Genomic DNA, 18,498 nt, shown 5'->3' on the forward strand with positions numbered 1-18,498 from the left:
AGAATAACAAATATTTTCATTTAATGTCATTTGTAACAATTCCAATGCCAAGCCTGCATTGCTCCCTCTTTGTCAAGAATGATGTGCTGTCCTTGGGGTTCCCACTTCGTATTCTTGCTATTTTGGTAATTGAATAGGGCTTAAAAATCGGTTGGATATTTTTTTTTTTCACTGTCAAAGGCAGAACTGAAATCGACGATTTGCAGCATCAAATACCAGAAGTTTCGTAATCGTTATGTAAAACCCTGAAGAAATGATTTGGAGGACAACTGAATTTTTTAATGACTTTAAATAGCTTATTTCATAGTAATATATTTACTATGCAACATTCATCTTTCGATACTGAATGAAAACTGGAAGACTGGATGTATAAATTTGATTGTAAATTACAGAATGAATTCTGAATTACGATACAAAATTTCTTCAGATATAATCAAGTTATAGTTAATAATTGTGTATTTACTTTTGAACTTGTAAAGATATTAAATATAATCGATAATTGCTGTGCTCGTGTTATATGGCATGAATAATGTTCAGTTTAATGTCTTATTTTGTACTTGTTTAAAAAGGGGGGGATGCTGATTGTGTAAGTCGTCAATATAAGCACGTGTTCGACTTGGCGTCTGGCGTCATCCGTCCTCCGTCGTCCTGCGTCCTTCGTCGTTAACTTTTACAAAAATCTTCTCCTCTGAAACTGCTGGGCCAAATTTGACCCAACATGGCCAAAATCATTATTAGGGTATCTAGTTTAAAAATTGTGTCTGGTGACCCAGCCAACCAACCAAGATGGCCGCCATGGCTAAAAATAGAACATAGGGGTAAAATGCAGTTTTAGTAGAGTAAAGTAAGATCTACAAATACAAATAAGTCAACAGGACCAAAATGTTGTTGACCCCTTTAGGAGTTATTGCCCTTTATAGTCAATTTTTAACCATTTTTTGTATATCTTAGTCATCTTTTACAAAAATCTTCTCCTCTGAAACTACTGGGCTAAATTAAACCAAACTTGACCACAATCATCATTGGGGTATCTAGTTTAAAAATTGTCCGGTGACCTGGCCAACCAACCAAGATGGCCGCCATGGCTAAAAATAGAACATAGGGGTAAAATGCAGTTTTTGGCTTATCACTAAAAAACCAAAGCATTTAGAGCAAATCTGACATCCTATAAAATTGTTTATCAGGTCAAGATCTATCTGCCCTGAAATTTTGAGATGAATTGGACAACCTGTTGATAGGTTGCTGCCCCTGAATTGGTAATTTTAAGGAAATTTTGCTGTTCTTGGTTATTATCTTGAATATTATTATAGATAGAGTTAAACTGTAAACAGCAAAAATGTTCAGCAAAGTAAGATCTACAAACAAGTCAACAAGACCAAAATGGTCTGTTGATCCCTTTAGGAGTTATTGCCCTTTATAGTCAATTTTTAACCATTTTTCGTAAATCTTAGTTATCTTTTACAACAATCCTCTCCTCTGAAACTACTGGGCCAAATTAAACCCAACTTGGCTACATTCATCATTGGGGTATCTAGTTTAAAAAGTGTGTCCCGTGATCCGGCCAACCAACCAAGATGGCCTCCATGGCTAAAAATAGAACATAGGGGTGAAATGTAGATTTTGGCTTATAACTCAGAAACCGCAGCCTTTAGAGCAAATCTGACATGGGGGTAAAATTGTTTATCAGGTCAAGATCTATCTACCCTGAAATTTTCAGATGAATCTGACAACCTGTTGTTGGGTTGCTGCCCCTGAATTGGTAATTTTAAGGAAATTTTGCTGTTTTTGGTTATTATCTTGAATATTATTATAGATAGAGATAAACTGTAAACATCAATAATGTGAAGCAAAGTAAGATTTACAAATTAGTCAACATGACGGAAATGGTCTGTTGATCCCTTTAGGAGTTATTGCCCTTTATTGTCAATTTTTAACCATTTTTCGTAAATCTAAGTTATCTTTTACAAAAATCTTCTCCTCTGAAACTACTGGGCCAAATTAAACCCAACTTGGCCACAATCATCATTGGGGTATCTAGTTTAAAAAATTGTGTCCGTTGACCCGGCCAACATACCAAGATGGCCACCATGGCTAAAATAGAACATAGGGGTGAAATGTAGATTTTGGCTTATAACTCTGAAACTGTAGCCTTTAGAACAAATCTGACATCACGTAAAATTGTTTATCAGGTCAAGATCTATCTGCCCTGAAATTTTGAGATGAATTGGACAACCCGTTGATAGGTTGCTGCCCCTGAATTGGTAATTTTAAGGAAACTTTGCTGTTCTTGGTTATTATCTTGAATATTATTATAGATAGAGATAAACTGTAAACAGCAAAAATGTTCAGAAAGTAAGATCTACAAATAAGTCATTTGGTCTTGTTGATCCCTTTAGGAGTTATTGCCCTTTATAGTCAATTTTTAACCATTTTTCGTAAATCTTAGTTATCTTTTACAAAAATCTTCTCCTCTGAAACTACTGGGCCAAATTAAACCCAACTTAGCCACAATCATCATTGGGGTATCTAGTTTATAAATTGTGTCCCGTGACCTGGCCAACCAACCTAGATGGCCGCCATGGCTAAAAATAGAACATAGGGGAGAAATATAGATTTTGGCTTATAACTCTGAAACCGCAGCCTTTAAAGCAAATCTGACATGGAGGTTAAATTGTTTATCAGGTCAAGATCTATCTGCCCTGAAATTTTCAGATGAATCTGACAACCTGTTGTTGGGTTGCTGCCCCTGAATTGGTAATTTTAAGGAAATTTTGCTGTTTTTGGTTATTATCTTGAATATTATTACAGATAGAGATAAACTGTAAACATCAATAATGTGAAGCAAAGTAAGATTTACAAATAAGTCAACATGACGGAAATGGTCTGTTGATTCCTTTAGGAGTTATTGCCCTTTATTGTCAATTTTTAACCATTTTTCGTAAATCTTAGTTATCTTTTACAAAAATCTTCTCCTCTGAAACTACTGGGCCAAATTAAACCCAACTTGGCCACAATCATCATTGGGGTATTTTGTTTAAAAATTGTGTCCGGTGACCTGGCCAACATACCAAGATGGCCGCCATGGCTAAAAATAGAACATAGGGGTGAAATGTAGATTTTGGCTTATAACTCTGAAACTGCAGCCTTTAGAACAATTCTGACATCAGGTAAAATTGTTTATCAGGTCAAGATCTATCTGCCCTGAAATTTTGAGATGAATTGGACAACCCATTGGTGGGTTGCTGCCCCTGAATTGGTAATTTTAAGGAAATTTTGCTGTTTTTGGTTATTATCTTGAATATTATTATAGATAGAGATAAACTGTAAACATCAATAATGTTAAGCAAAGTAAGATATACAAATAAGTCAACATGACGGAAATGGTCACTTGACCCCTAAGAAGTTATTATCCTTTATAGTCAATTTTTAACAATTTTCATAAAATTTGTAAATTTTAACTAACATTTTCCACTGAAACTACTGGGCCAAGTTCATTATAGATAGAGATAATTGTAAGCAGCAAGAATGTTCAGTAAAGTAAGATGTACAAACACATCACCAAAACACAATTTTGTCATGAATCCATCTGCTTCCTTTGTTTAATATTCACAAAGACCAAGGTGAGCGACACAGGCTCTTTAGAGCTTTTAGATTTTCTTTATTACTGGATTTAAAATTTATTTTTTAATCTAAATTTCCATTTGCTTAAAATTGTTATTAAATAATGCAATCAGTCATCTATCTTGTTCTCATGCAAGGTGTGTCGATCTACCTGTACGAGTGATTAGTGATCTATGGCCGGATATACCTCAGGGCATTAAAACTGTAATCAAGGGGGACCCTTTGGATTATAATACAATAACCTAAGGGTTAATTGATTATAATTGCTAACAAAAATGGCAGGGCTCGACATTAACGTTTGTCCGATTGTCCGGGACAAGTGGACACAGGTGTCGGGCAAGTAGATTCACCATACTACTTGTCCGATGGGACAAGTGAAAAATCAAGGTCAGATAAAAATAGATCAAATTCAAGACTTATACATTCCCAAAAATATGAATGATTGTTTTATTGATCATACTAAATGAAATAATTATTCATTGATTGAACCAGAGACATATAAAACTTGTATAATATGTCTTTGATTTAAAGTATTGAACATGCTGGCAGCCATTGACCAGGGGGATATAAGTAAGGGGAAAGAAACCAATGTTAATGTATCTTCTTAGTATAAGCTTCCTTGAATTAGGAGCACCTCCATACGGAGTTTTACCTAAACTTTAAAATATTAAATTAAAATATGTTTCATTTGATTTTGCTTTTATGCATAACAATACATTAAAAGAGGTTATATTTGATAAGATCTATGATATAAAAATAAAAGATGAAAAAAAAAAAAAAAATCTAAAAAGGCAGATTTTTTTAGTGAAATGTGTACGCATGTACTTCATGATCATATATCAATGTATATACAAATCAAAATAAATTGTAAAAGCTTGTTTTGACATCATCAATAAATTAAAAAGGTTTACTCATATACATGTTCAAGGTGGCCAGGTGTATTTACATCCTTGGTTTAACCCATACCACTACTAAAGAATGAATAGGTCCATAGGGGGAACGTAGTGGTTAGGGAAGAAATGATGATTTAATGATTGACAAATGATAGTGACATTGAGTCAGAGAACACAGTCTTGCAAAAAAACTTTCATTCTGAAATAATGAAATGTATTTTGATGTGGTATTCATATAATATTACAAAATGCTCCTTTTATTAGGTACAATCAAAGCCCAAGTGTTATTATTGCATAACTCATCAATATGTTAGGTTTTCAATTATGAATTCGGACAAGTGAGTTAAGAGTTCGGACAAGCTGATTTTCTTGCCACTTGTCCGAAGGGACAAGTTAGAAAAAATGTTACTGTAGAGGCCTGAATGGCGGCTGCTAGAAAAACGAAAACAATTTTTGACAATGCGGGTTTCATTTGACGATGACGGAAGATAATTTAATGATGGCGGGCATCTTTTGACGATGGCGCATTATATTTTAACGATGAAAGGCCGCCATCGTTTAACAGGCCATGGAGATCCCTTTTTGGCCAGATGTATAAAATGTATAGTAGTTAACTGCTTACTATTTATACGCAAAAGATAATCTTAAGAAGACTGTACAGCATTAGTTAGGTATTGTGTGTTTAAGATAAGGTTCACATTGAGATTCAATTGTAGCGGTGTTGGTATCCTAAATGCGTAAACTGAACTTTACTTTGTTCCAATTGATAAAAATCAACTGTTGGACACCTAGGGGGGAGGTGTCCGGTGGTTGGACCCCCTTTTTTGACAATCAATGCATTTGAATGGGGACATATAGATGGAACTCTCAACATTATCCTGGGTTGGGCACCCCCCGGTCATGGTTCATTGACTCTGAATGCTGTTCAGTGAAAAATTAGATATTGAGACATAGCTTTTTAATTTCAACATCAGCATTGTGATATTAACATAAAATACAGGTGAGACATGTATCTGTATAGAAAGTTTATTTAGGAATATTTAATAAAAAAACATCTACTATTTTTAGAATAACTAATCAAATGATTCAGATATACATAAATATTCAAGTAGTGACCAAACAATACATTAATCATGTGTAGTGTAGTGCACACGTTAATTATCAGTGTTGTTCGGCCACATTGAATGTGAACACAGCCTTTATCATGTATGCGTAGATCTGATACAGTTCAAAACCTTCTGTAAGACCCTGTTCACATGAGACTTAAGTACTGTAGATAACTGAGTAAGCATAGATAAATAACTACCCAGCTATAGAGTCAGATTAGGATATTAATTTGTAATTGGTAAATAATCCAATCTTTTAAATTAATGTGCAGATATATTATGTTGAAATTTTCAAATTTAGTTCTCTTGTCATCTTGTATAAGAATAGGAACATTTTTAAACATTGCCATGTTAGCATATCACCTTTTCAAATGAAGCCTACTGTGTCTACGTCCTTGGTATTTTATTGATGTTGGACGAATATTTCAAAAATATAATCAAAGCTCCTTAAATATAATATACTAAAGAAAACATGCAGTGCAAAGATTTGAAACATGTTGTTTGTTATATGTGACTCACCATGACATTTACAGGCTTATGGCGGTAAACGTAAAAATGGGAAAATGTCGATGTCACTTAGTGTACATTTAATTGCGGCACCTGCTATTGAATGTCTATTTATATCATAGGGTAAAAGAAATTTCATTCCTTCTTGACTTGAGGAATTTGAATATTATATCAAGATATACAAAACAATTAGATTTTTTACATAAAATATATAATTTAGGTCAAAATGCTAAAATTCCTATTAAGAACTAAGTAATTTCACACAATTTATCTTTAAGATCTTATTGTGTAATCACTTTCTCTATAAGTGTTCTGTTAGTGTTAAATGGACTTGTCTGTTTGTAAAATGTAGTCTATTATCGTGTTTATAATATTCTTGATTTCTGCCTTATATATTTTATTCAAGTAATTAGTATTATATATTCTACTATTTTTACAGAAGAAGGAAGAGTGTGAGCAGAATTGTCCAGGTAAGTTGTGTGGATTCAAAATCTGTGTCAACATGTGAAATTGTGAATGTTAATAAAAAATGTGATGATTTTCTTCTAGTGGATTAACAATTGACAAAGTGGAGTGTCAAGACAATTAAGGTCATGTCATGGTCATCACTAATAAAAACAGTGATGATCAATTATTTTGAAAGAAGTTATGAAATGAAACTATATGAAAAAAATGCACTGTAATATCTTTGAAAGACTGAGCTGAAGGATACCAAAGGGACATTCAAACTTATAAGTAGAATATAAACTGACAAAGCCATGGGTAGAAAGAAAAATACAAACAAAAACAGCACACAAAACACAACATAGAAAACCAAAGACATAGGAACGAGAACCCCACTCAAAACTGGTGGTGATCAAAGGTGCTCTGGAAGGGTAATCAGATTCTGCTCCACATGTGATCCCGTCTTGTTACTCCTTTAAAATATGTTGATAAGTTATATCAAGTCATTAGACATCACATACTAGCAGATGGTAATTGACTCTGGATCACTCTTATCTAATCGTAAGACATCACCAAATTCTAGACCATCGATCATGTAAAATGTTTTAGCCATGAAACTCGACCGAATGTGAAATCTTTATATTTAATCATGTTTTTCATGTCATAGGATAGAAGAGACTGATCAGCATATAACTCTTTTTTTTTATATAAAATTTATATATAAGCAATATCATGCTGAAGTTTAAAAATCAGTATTGATATATTAATTTTTAAAAATGGATGCCAGGATTTTTTTTGTTAAATTGAAAATGCATGCATTGTAAGCTCTGGGAAGCTTTAGTTTCTTCTCAGATATTTATAAAATTTATATAAAAGTTTCATATCAGTAAAGAATTGTACGAGATTTAAAAATCAATGGCGATAAATTATTTTTTCAAAGGATTTATGTTGCTTGCTTAAGCTTAGATAAAGTTAATTATTTGGCTAATTGCATTGTAAGCATTAGTACTCTCACCCATACAGTAAGTGTCATATTATAACTTTACATTAAAGGTAGATATGAGCAAGGCCTTTGAAAAATTTGATTAAAGGAGTAGTTCTCATTGAAAATATTTGGACAATTGCATTACCAATAATTAAGTGATCTACACCTATAGCATGTACAACACCTACATTTCTGAATTTACCTGATATTTATGAAACAGTTTAAAACAACCAAAAAAGCAATACATATCTGGTCTGGTGTACAAAAAAATATTGACACCTTGTGTTTGTGGCATATGATCATCTAGGCCACAAATTTATTGTTTTCTGTTTAGTATTAACTTTATATTAAGATCCATTTTGTTAAATTTCGTCATCAATTTTATTTGGCAATTGCCAATGGCAGTGAGCAGGGTTTAAGAACATCAGTTGTTCGACCCGTTAGTCAAATGCGTATTGTTTAAATATACTTTTTTCACCGTTTTTTTTGGTCTTTTGGAAAATGTTGTTCGTGCTGTATTTAGACCCTTCTACAAGGAAATTTGTTTTACATGCACACGTATTAAAATTGCGGTTTTTATCCAACGTAATCATAGGTTATTGAACAAAGTTTTCAATTTAGACTTGTTTATATATATATATCATGTATATAAAGTACGTCTGAGCCAGTGACTAGTTATGTGAATGATCAACAAAACAGAGATCTTTGTCATGAATTATATTTTCGTCTACAATGTTGGAGAGTGTCCTATGTCAATTTCGTACTTTATTTGGCCTTTTTAACATTTTTTATTCGAGCGTCACTCACTCACAGATGAGTCTTTAAATTTGTAGACGAAATGTGCGTCTGGCGCAAATATAAAATTTCAATCCTGGTATTTATGATGAGTTTGTTGTTGAATATGCATATACTCAATATCCTTTTATTTTCTACACATACCAAGGTGACAACATCATTTAAGCCTTTGATAGACATGATGTTGCCTGTTCTTCTTCGATCTATGGTTTTGATTTGCCCCTAAGACAACTTATTTCCCTTTCATTTGCCCGAAGGTCCTTCAATACTTTTTTCATCATTTCGGTTATGCCGTCCATCGTTTGATCACTTTTACATTTGGAGTAGACACAACCTATTGGCTCTTATATTTGTTCAGCCCAATTCTTTCTATGTATTTACTTTTAAAAATATTGTAACTGAACATATGGAATTCCTTGAAAGATACTACCTAAAGTAAACATTTAACTACAAGGAAGATTTAACATGTTTAATTGTTATATCAATGTTTTTTTCAGGTTTAAGCGATGATGCTTTAAGCCAGATACCAAGTGATATTGAATTACTGCGTTTTTCAACCAACTGTGTATCAAACCAAATGCATGAATTAGTGTCATATCTAGAAATGTCGAAGAAATGGGATAGTATCACACACAACTATCCAAATGATATAGAGGTTGCGAAGTATTTGGTATTATCAAAATGGAAAGAGATAAAAGTTCAAAGCAATTTCAAAGCCTTGGCAGAAGCTCTGACAAAAATGGATATATCAACACATTTTTTGTGCCAAGTGAGTTTGTATTATTTGAAATATCAAGATATGTTTTCCCCTTTGTGTCCTGCATGATAGCATTTCCTCCTTTAGATATATATAGTTACATTTGGGAAATAGTAAATTACAAATGTAGCCCATGTCTGTCTAGTCCTGTTCTCTTCATATGACATGTACATTTATCTTTATGTAAGAATGGAACTATTCTCGCCTGAATATATATAGGTGAGCCACTTGAAAGGAAACGAAATATATCAAAGGGACAGTCAAACTCACAATTCGAAAATAAAACGAGTACCCAGGGCTAAAAAAAGAAAAAGACCAACATACAAACAACAGTACATTAAACACAACATAGAAAAATAAAGACTGAGCAAGAGGAAGGGTAAGCAGATCCTGCTCCACATGTGTCATCCATTGTGTTGCTCGTGTTAGTACAAACCCCGTGATAAGTGTAAATAGGTAGATCACATTCTGGGAAAATGGGACGGATTGTAGTACCGACAATTGGAACATATATATATATATATATATATAGCAAAAGTAAATAAACACGGTGTACAGAATGTATATAATAATATTTTTAAATTTGCAAACTACATTTCACATCAAATAATAACAGTTCGTTAAAATATTGTCACTAGCGCTTTCAAGAAGGCATGAAAGCGCTAGTGACAATATTTTAACGAACTGTTATTATTTGATGTGAAATGTAGTTTGCAAATTTAAAAATATTATTATATATATATATATATCCCTTGTCATTAGTAAAACAGATATTGCATAACGGTCAAGCAACTCGTGATGGCGTCCGTAAAATTTTTGAAGGGATGATTTTAACTTCACCACTAAATGTATACAAACTGATATCATTTTTACTATTAACTTCACATTTGTCATTTATGCATAAATATGGGCAATTCAGCAGAGAAAAGTTTGTAGAGCAATATTTTCAGGTTGCATTTCTGTAAATATAAACAATGCAATTTTCCATAGGAACTCTCTATGCGGCTAAAACTGCCACTTTTACTATGAAGTTTTGTAAAATGTTATATCCACTGTAAATGTTATAAAACTTTACCTGGATGCTTCTTAGGAAATCTAGTTTGAATATTGTATATAAGGCTTTGGTCCATCACAAATCATGGCCGCTGATGCTAAAAATGAAAATATTGGGAGAAAATGTAGCTTACGGCTTATTTTAAAAAATTCAAGCAGATTTTGAAATAAATGAAAAAGCTAGAATTTTCAGTTCAAACTTAAGTCAGATATTTACCTTTAAAGATTTATTTTTAAAAATTCAAGCAGATTTAAAATAAATGAAACAAGAATGTTTCCCTAGTACACAGATGCCCCATCTGCACTATCATTTTCTATGTTCCGTGGACCGTGAAAATGGGGTAAAAACTCTAATTTGGCATTAAAATTAGAAAGATCATATCATTAGGGAACATGTGTTCTAAGTTTGAAGTTGATTGGACTTCAACTTAATCAAAAGAAAAGCTGAAGCGGGACAGACGGACAAACAGACTGACGAACGAACGGACGCACAGATCAGAAAACATAATACCCATAAATGGGGCATATAAACGCTAGAATTTTCAGTTTGGACTAAATTTCAGATATTTACCTTTAAAAATTTCTATAACATTTTGAAATTTCATAAAACTGCACAGTTATCTGAATTATACATTGATCTTACAAAATGTCAGGTTATTTGTTAGTTTAGTTTATTGCTTTAGAATTAAACGATTTAGGTAAAAAAAAGTTAATACTTTCAGTTCACATTTTCATACGACCGTAAAAATTGAAAATTTTTTGGTCGTATATTGGTATAACGTTGGCGTCAGTGTCGTCGTCGTCGTCCGAATACTTTCGCACTATAACTTTAGTTTAAGTAAAAAGAAATGTATGGAATTTAAACATAAGGTTCATGACCATAAAAGGAAGGTTGGGATTGATTTTGGGAGTTTTGGTTTCAACTATTTAGGAAAAAGGGACCAAAAAAGGGCCCAAATAAGCATTATTCTTGGTTTTCGCACAATAACTTATACAAGTAAATAGAAATCAATGAAAGTTTGACACAAGGTTTATGAACACAAAAGGCAGGTTGGGATTGAGGTTGGGAGTTGAAATCCCAACAATTTAGGAATTAGGGGCCAAAAAAGCGCCCAAATAAGCATTATTCTTGGTTTTCGCACAATAACTTTAGTATAAGTAAATAGAAATCAATGAAATTTAAACACAAGGTGTATGAACACAAAAGGAATGTTGGGATTGATTTTGGGAGTTGAGATTCCAACAATTTAGGAATTAGGGACCAAAAAGGGGCCCAAATAAGCATTTTTCTTGGTTTTCGCACCATAACTTAAGTATATGTTAATAGAAATCTATGAAATTTAAACACAAGGTTTTTGACCGTAAAAGGAAGGTTGGGATTGATTTTGGGAGTTTTGGTCCCAACAGTTTAGGAACAAGAGGCCCAAAGGGTCCAAATTAAACTTTGTTTGATTTCATCAAAAATTGAATAATTGGGGTTCTTTGATATGCCAAATCTAACTGTGTATGTAGATTCTTAATTTTTGGTCCCGTTTTCAAATTAGTCTACATTAAGGTCCAAAGGGTCCAAAATTAAACTTAGTTTGATTTTAACAAAAAATGAATCCTTGGGGTTCTTAAATATGCTGAATCTAAAAATGTACTTAGATTTTTGATTTTTGGCCCAGTTTTCAAGTTGGTTCAAATCAGGATCCAAAATTATTATATTAAGTATTGTGAAATAGCAAGAAATTTTCAATTGCACAGTATTCAGCAATAGCAAGAAATCTTCAATTGCACAGTATTGTGCAAAAGCAAGAAATTTTCTATTGCACAGTAATGTGCAAAAGTAAGAAATCTTCAATTGCACAGTATTGTGCAATAGCAAATATTTTCAATTGCACAGTATTGCGCAATAGCAAGAAATATCTAATTGCACAATATTGTGCAATAGCACGAAATTTTCAATTGGAGTTATCTTTCTTTGTCCAAAATAGTAGTTGAATCAACTTAAATCATTGTTTTATACAATATACAATGTATATTCACTTTTACTACCAACTGATAAATTAAAACAATCTTTACCATTCAGTGATAACAAGCACTTAAATTTATTTTACATTTAAATATTTTATGATGTATTTAAATGAGTAGTTATTGTTGCAAACTCCATTAGAAATTTGAATTGAGATCAGTTTTGGAAAAAGGGAAAGGGGGAAGTGTAAAAAAAAAGGGGGGGGTAAATTTTTCTCATTTCAGATTTCATAAATAAAAAGAAAATTTTTTCAAACATTTGTTTGAGAGGATTAATATTCAACAGCATAGTGAATTGCTCAAAGGCAAAAAAAATATTTTAAGTTCATTAGACCACATTCATTCTGTGTCAGAAACCTATGCTGTGTCAACTATTTAATCACAATCCAAATTAACTAAAGCTGAATCCAGCTTGAATGTTGTGTCCATACTTGCCCCAACCGTTCAGGGTTCAACCTCTGCGGTCATATAAAGCTGCACCCGGCGAGCATCTGGTTCATTATTATATTTGTTTTTTTGTAGGTAAGAAGAGAAAGAAGAGCAGAGACAGGTATGTTATAATGATAGTAAACATAGTACAGATTCTATTTTTACACATTGCTGAGGGTGTACTTTACCCCTAGATATAATGATATATTGCTTGTCTTGTTGACATGTTATGACTTAGTGTATGTGATGATAATGGAGAGAGATAGAAGTACTCTTCAAAGTATTATACAAAATGTAACAAGAAGTTACTTCTAACGACTGTTTTAAGTTATAAAATGGTTTTATCGTGTCAACATAATATGTTTTTTTTATCACAAAAAACCTCATTGACCTCTAGGAATATAGTGTTCTATGTCAGGCTGTCTAAAACATTAGTTTCACCGTGTATATTTAAGGAAGAAACAATTTTTGAATAAAATTGATATTTTTAACAATTATTAATAAAGTTCTTTACAGAAATATTTGTCTAAACTTGATATTTTTATTTGTTTTTTTTTATCGAGCCTGCAACTTTTGTTGCAGAAAGCTCGACATAGGGATAGTGATACGGCGGCGTGATCCGGCGGCGTGCTACGGCGGCGGCGGTGTTAGCTAACTTCTTAAAAGCTTTATATTTTAGAAGGTGGAAGACCTGGATGCTTCATACTTTGTATATAGATGCCTCATGATACGAAGTTTCCGTCAGTCACATGTCCAGTGTCCTTGACCTCATTTTCATGGTTCAGTGACCACTTGAAAAAAAAGTTCAAAATTTTTGTAATGTTGAATTCTCTCTTATTATAAGTAATAGGACAACTATATTTTATATGTGCGTACCTTGCAAGGTCCTCATGTCTGTCAGACAGTTTTCACTTGACCTCGACCCCATTTCATGGATCAGTGAACAAGGTTAAGTTTTGGTGGTCAAGTACATATCTCAGATACTATAAGCAATAGGGCTAGTATATTCAGTGTATGGAAGGACTGTAAGGTGTACATGTCCAACTGGCAGGTTTCATCTGACCTTGACCTCATTTTCATGGTTCAGTGGTTATAGTTAAATTTTTGTGTTTTGGTCTGTTTTTCTCATACTATATGCAATAGGTCTACTATATTTGTTGTATGGAATGATTGTAAGGTGTACATGTCTAGCGGGCAGATGTCATGTGACCTTGACCTCATTTTCATGGTTCAGTGGTCAATGTTAAGTTTTTGAGTTTTGGTCTTTTTATCTAATACTATATGCTATAGGTCAACTATATTTGGTGATGGAAATATTTTATGATCTTTATGTCAGTTGCGCAGGTTTTATTTGACCGTGACCTCATTTTCACGGTTCATTGCACTGTGTCAAGTTTTTGTGTTTTGGTCTATTTTTCTTAAACTATAAGTAATAGGTCAACTATATATGTTGTATAGAAGCATTGCTAGCTGTACATGTCTGCCTGGCATGGTTCATCTGACCTTGACCTCATTTTCAAGGTTCATTGGTCTTTGTTATCTTGGTTAATGTTAAGTTTATGTGACAGTTGTTATAAAGCTTAACTTTATACTTAGGACTATCAACATAATATCAATGATTAGTATAAAAGGCGAGACATTTCAGCATGTGCACTCTTGTTTAACTTAACATAGCTTCATTAAGCCCTTATCAAGACCCAAAGCAGCATCATTGCCGATCACATAATTCATTTAAAAATTAAAGTCTTTCCGAATCGACTTGACTTGCACAGAAATGTTTGCCACTGGTCTTTTCTCAAACAACGATTCACTCATAAATGCATTACTTAAAACGTGTGAGGTAAATGTATTGTTTGTCTAGTACATGTATCTCGGATCTGTTAAATTACCATTAAAACTAAAAAAAAAAAAAACGTTACCCCCTCCCTTTGCCAAATACTCCTTGGAGAAGAAATACCATTTGAAACAAACAGAAAAGACAGGAATATAGTGATCCCTAATATATCATTCCTTCAATCTCTGTACCGATGTAATGCATAGGCTTTATGAGAATAAAAATATATATTCTTCGCCTGTAAGCACGCTGCTGCAGCCTACGTTTTCTAATGCTTAATCGAGACATCTTTATTATTTTCAAACAACTGCAAATCATCAAAATGGCTTTTATAAAGAAGCAACCACTTAACTTTAAAAAAAAGGGGAGGTATTTTGTTAATTTATCTGAACCAGAAATTTTTCCATGCAAACGTTTAATCCGGGTTTTTTTTACGATGCTGGCAATCAATTTTTTTTTTTTACATTTAGTACTATAATATATGGGGAAACTCTTGATTTAGAATATTTTTGTATCATCTGTAGGACCTTCTTTTTTTTTTTATCCATTTGGGGTTATGAATATTTCCATCGATTACCCCCCCCCCCCCCTAATTTGAAGTCAAATGGTCGTTTCCTTACTGCTAGACATACAGTTTACAAGTGTGAACAAATCTTATGTACAGGTAATTAAACAAGGTGTATAGATGTGAACAAATTAAATGTGAAATCAATGTCAAGTACATTAAACTAATTGTAAACAAATTTACTGTACAGGGTGTTTGGTGTGAACACGTCCTTAGTTTTATTCTATTTCTTTACCTTTTGTGAATTTATGTTCAAACTGTGTGTCATAACATGCAAATAGGACAGAACTACAGCTATGGCCCATTTCACCTTTCAAATGAATTTTGAGAATTTGTAAATTCGATAATCATTCAATAGGCAAGGACATTCAGTTGTACAGACACGTATAATATTATCCAAACAACATCAAGAAGTACTATAAACAGAATCCGTGTAAAACAAATAGGCAACAATAAGTACTCTTTATAGAATTTGTGAAGAACAAAAAGGCTACAATAAGTACTATCTGTAGAATTAGTACATGTAGTAACAAATAAGCAACATTAAGTACTATCTATAGAATTAGTGGAAAACAAATGGGCAACAATAAGTACTATTTATAGAATTAGTGGAAAACAAATAGGCAACAATAAGTACTGTCTATAGAATTAGTGGAGAACAAATAGGCAACAATAAGTACTATTTATAGAATTAGTGGAGAACAAATAGGCAACAATAAGTACTATTTATAGAATTAGTGGAGAACAAATAGGCAACAATAAGTACTATTTATAGAATTAGTGGAAAACAAATAGGCAACAATAAGTACTATCTATAGAATTAGTGGAAAACAAATAGGCAACAATAAGTACTATTTATAGAATTAGTGGAAAACAAATAGGCAACAATAAGTACTGTCTATAGAATTAGTGGAGAACAAATAGGCAACAATAAGTACTATTTATAGAATTAGTGGAAAACAAATAGACAACAATAAGAACTATTCATAGAATTAGTGGAGAACAAATAGGTAACAATAAGTACTATTTATAATTGTAATTATAAAAACATGTATGTAATTATTCACTGCTATTATATTTCTATAAGCTGTATTGCTTCGGAATAAAAAACTATTATTATTATTATTATTATTATTATTAGGTCTTTCCACTTTTCTGTGGAAAGACCTATTGTTTTTCTTCTGATTATTTTTTTTTTCTTCCGCCAAATTTTGTTCTTGCGATAAACATTTGTTTCGCAATATGTCGCTTAGATATTTGGTATATGATATCGAACAGTTTATGCGCTTTTGAAATTTACCCTGCGTAACCAAATACTTTTCTTTGTAGGAGTTATCTCCCCAAACACTGTTTTCCTTGTGTCCACAACTCCTTCGCAACAGTAAAAGATTACGACAAATTTATTTTATAAAATTGCTCGTTATATCCTTCGCATGATTTGTCCAATTTCGACCGAAGCAATATGAACGCTCCATATGAGAGTTATTTCCCTTTTTGTATTTGAAATTTTGAAATGTATTTTAAACTGGAACACCATAAGTGATAGAGACCTAGGATCTCTTGATTTGAGATCCTTGGTCCAAAAAAAGGAAAATTAGGTCAAGGTCAAAGGTCAAGGTCATATTCTAGTTTTTGAATTTGTCTTATTTTCACTGATTTTCATTAACCTTATAAGATATCGACAAATTATTTTGTATAAATTGTTAGTTGCGACATGTGGTAACTAAATAATTTTAGTTGAAAGGGTGAGTAAACAATGAATGGGAGTTTTAGCCCCTATCATATCTTAAATTATGTTTAAAGTGATATAACTTATTAACCATACATATTAGAGACAAGGGTCTTTTGATTTGAAATCCTCAGTTTGTGACCTTGAAATTGAGGTCAAGGTCATAGGTTAATTTGACGTTCTAGATTTTGACCTTTGCTTTAAATTCATATCTATACATCATAAAGCCATATGAACTGACATTTTAGACTGATTTTTAATATTTTAATATCAAAGTAGATATTAACTGATGGAAAGACCTTCAATTGTTCTCTGAACAATTGGTTTTTAATTATTATTATTATTATTATTATTATTATTATTATTATAAAGTTAGTGGAGAACAAACAGGCAACATTAAGTACTATTTATAGAATAAGTGGAGAACAAATAGGCAACATTAAGTACTATTTATAGAATAAGTGGAAAACAAATAGGCAACATTAAGTACTATCTATAGAATAAGTGGAGAACAAATAGGCAACATTCAGTACTATTTATAGAATTACAGGAGAACAAATAGGCAACATTAAGTACTATTTATAGAATTAGTGGAGAATATTTGTAGAAGAAAATACAACAAATTATAATCAGTTCATTTGAGTGATGATGTAAATTTTTATGAAGAAATTTAATACTCTTTATGTTACCTGAAAACTACAGGAAAAAAGTTGTTTCCCTACTTTCAGATATGCAATAATTCACAACAATTATGTATTAATTCATTTTGACATTTCAGACCTTCCTTTGGAATTTCTAGATTGTATACCGACAGATGAGATACTAGATAAATTAGCACCACAAATTGGTCAAGTATATTTTCAACTTGGCGCTGTAATTGGGTTGTCAATTGGAACCCTGGAAACTATTCAGAGCAATAATCCAAGAGATTTAGCAGCTCAGAACAGAGAGGTATTATTCGCATGGAGAAAAGACAAAACAGTGAAACCTACAATAATGGTACTTATACAGGCTTTAGTTAACATTGGGAAAGGAGCACGTTGTTTACAGGAAGTTCTAAAGAATGTGGATTTAAAAACTCTTAAAGAATCAGAAGAAGTTAGAGGTGAAGGAGCAATTTCAAAAGAACCAAAGAACACATCAGAACAAAAGCCACATCGTAAAAAAAAGAAGTCAAAGAAATGTTCAATAGCTTAAAAGGATGCATTACAAAGTATGACAAGAACATCTTTGCAAATTGGAGGACATGTAAACTATAAAAAAAGACAAGAATTGGAAAACTATGAATCCTCATCAAATCTCATTGTTTCTAAGATGTATATATAAGTATACTGTTAAAATTGTTTGTATATTATTTGTTTCATATGTTTTGTTTTTATTTGAATAGAGAAGGTCGGTTTTTTTGTCACTACAATAATTATTAAATATCTGTGCATTGACCATATTGACATTTTCACCATTTGGTAAATTATTTTTACAAAGTTTTATGTCAGAGGGTTAAAGATCTGGATACTTCATACCTTGTATGCAGATGCCTTATATTAAAACAATTTCATCTGTCATATTTCCATTGTCCTTGACCTCATTTTCAAACTTCAATGAATAAATGTTTAGTTTTCAGGGTTGTATTATGGTATACCGTTGCCATTGTCAACCAAGTAGGAAAATAACTCAAAAACGCTTCCAGCGATGTTCATGAGACTGTAGTGAATAGTTTATGTCTATTGACGTAAGCTTCCTTTTAATTTTTATAGATTTTAATTTTTT

General features: G+C 32.2%; 1 protein-coding gene across 1 annotated transcript in view; it reads left to right on the forward strand.

The window, feature by feature from the left end:
* The window catches only part of LOC143054485 (uncharacterized), a 114,826-nt gene extending 96,636 nt beyond the window's left edge, over nucleotides 1-18,190 (forward strand). Inside the window, exons 10-13 of the mRNA XM_076227509.1 lie at nucleotides 6,567-6,597; nucleotides 8,849-9,120; nucleotides 12,697-12,724; nucleotides 17,510-18,190. Coding sequence (XP_076083624.1) covers nucleotides 6,567-6,597; nucleotides 8,849-9,120; nucleotides 12,697-12,724; nucleotides 17,510-17,928 — 750 coding nt within the window. The 3' untranslated portion in view covers nucleotides 17,929-18,190. The remainder of the gene's footprint in view (nucleotides 1-6,566; nucleotides 6,598-8,848; nucleotides 9,121-12,696; nucleotides 12,725-17,509) is intronic.
* The last annotated feature ends 308 nt before the right edge of the window (nucleotides 18,191-18,498 follow it).

The sequence above is a fragment of the Mytilus galloprovincialis genome, chromosome 12 (genome assembly GCF_965363235.1).
Source record: "Mytilus galloprovincialis chromosome 12, xbMytGall1.hap1.1, whole genome shotgun sequence".
NCBI classification, from domain to species: domain Eukaryota; kingdom Metazoa; phylum Mollusca; class Bivalvia; order Mytilida; family Mytilidae; genus Mytilus; species Mytilus galloprovincialis.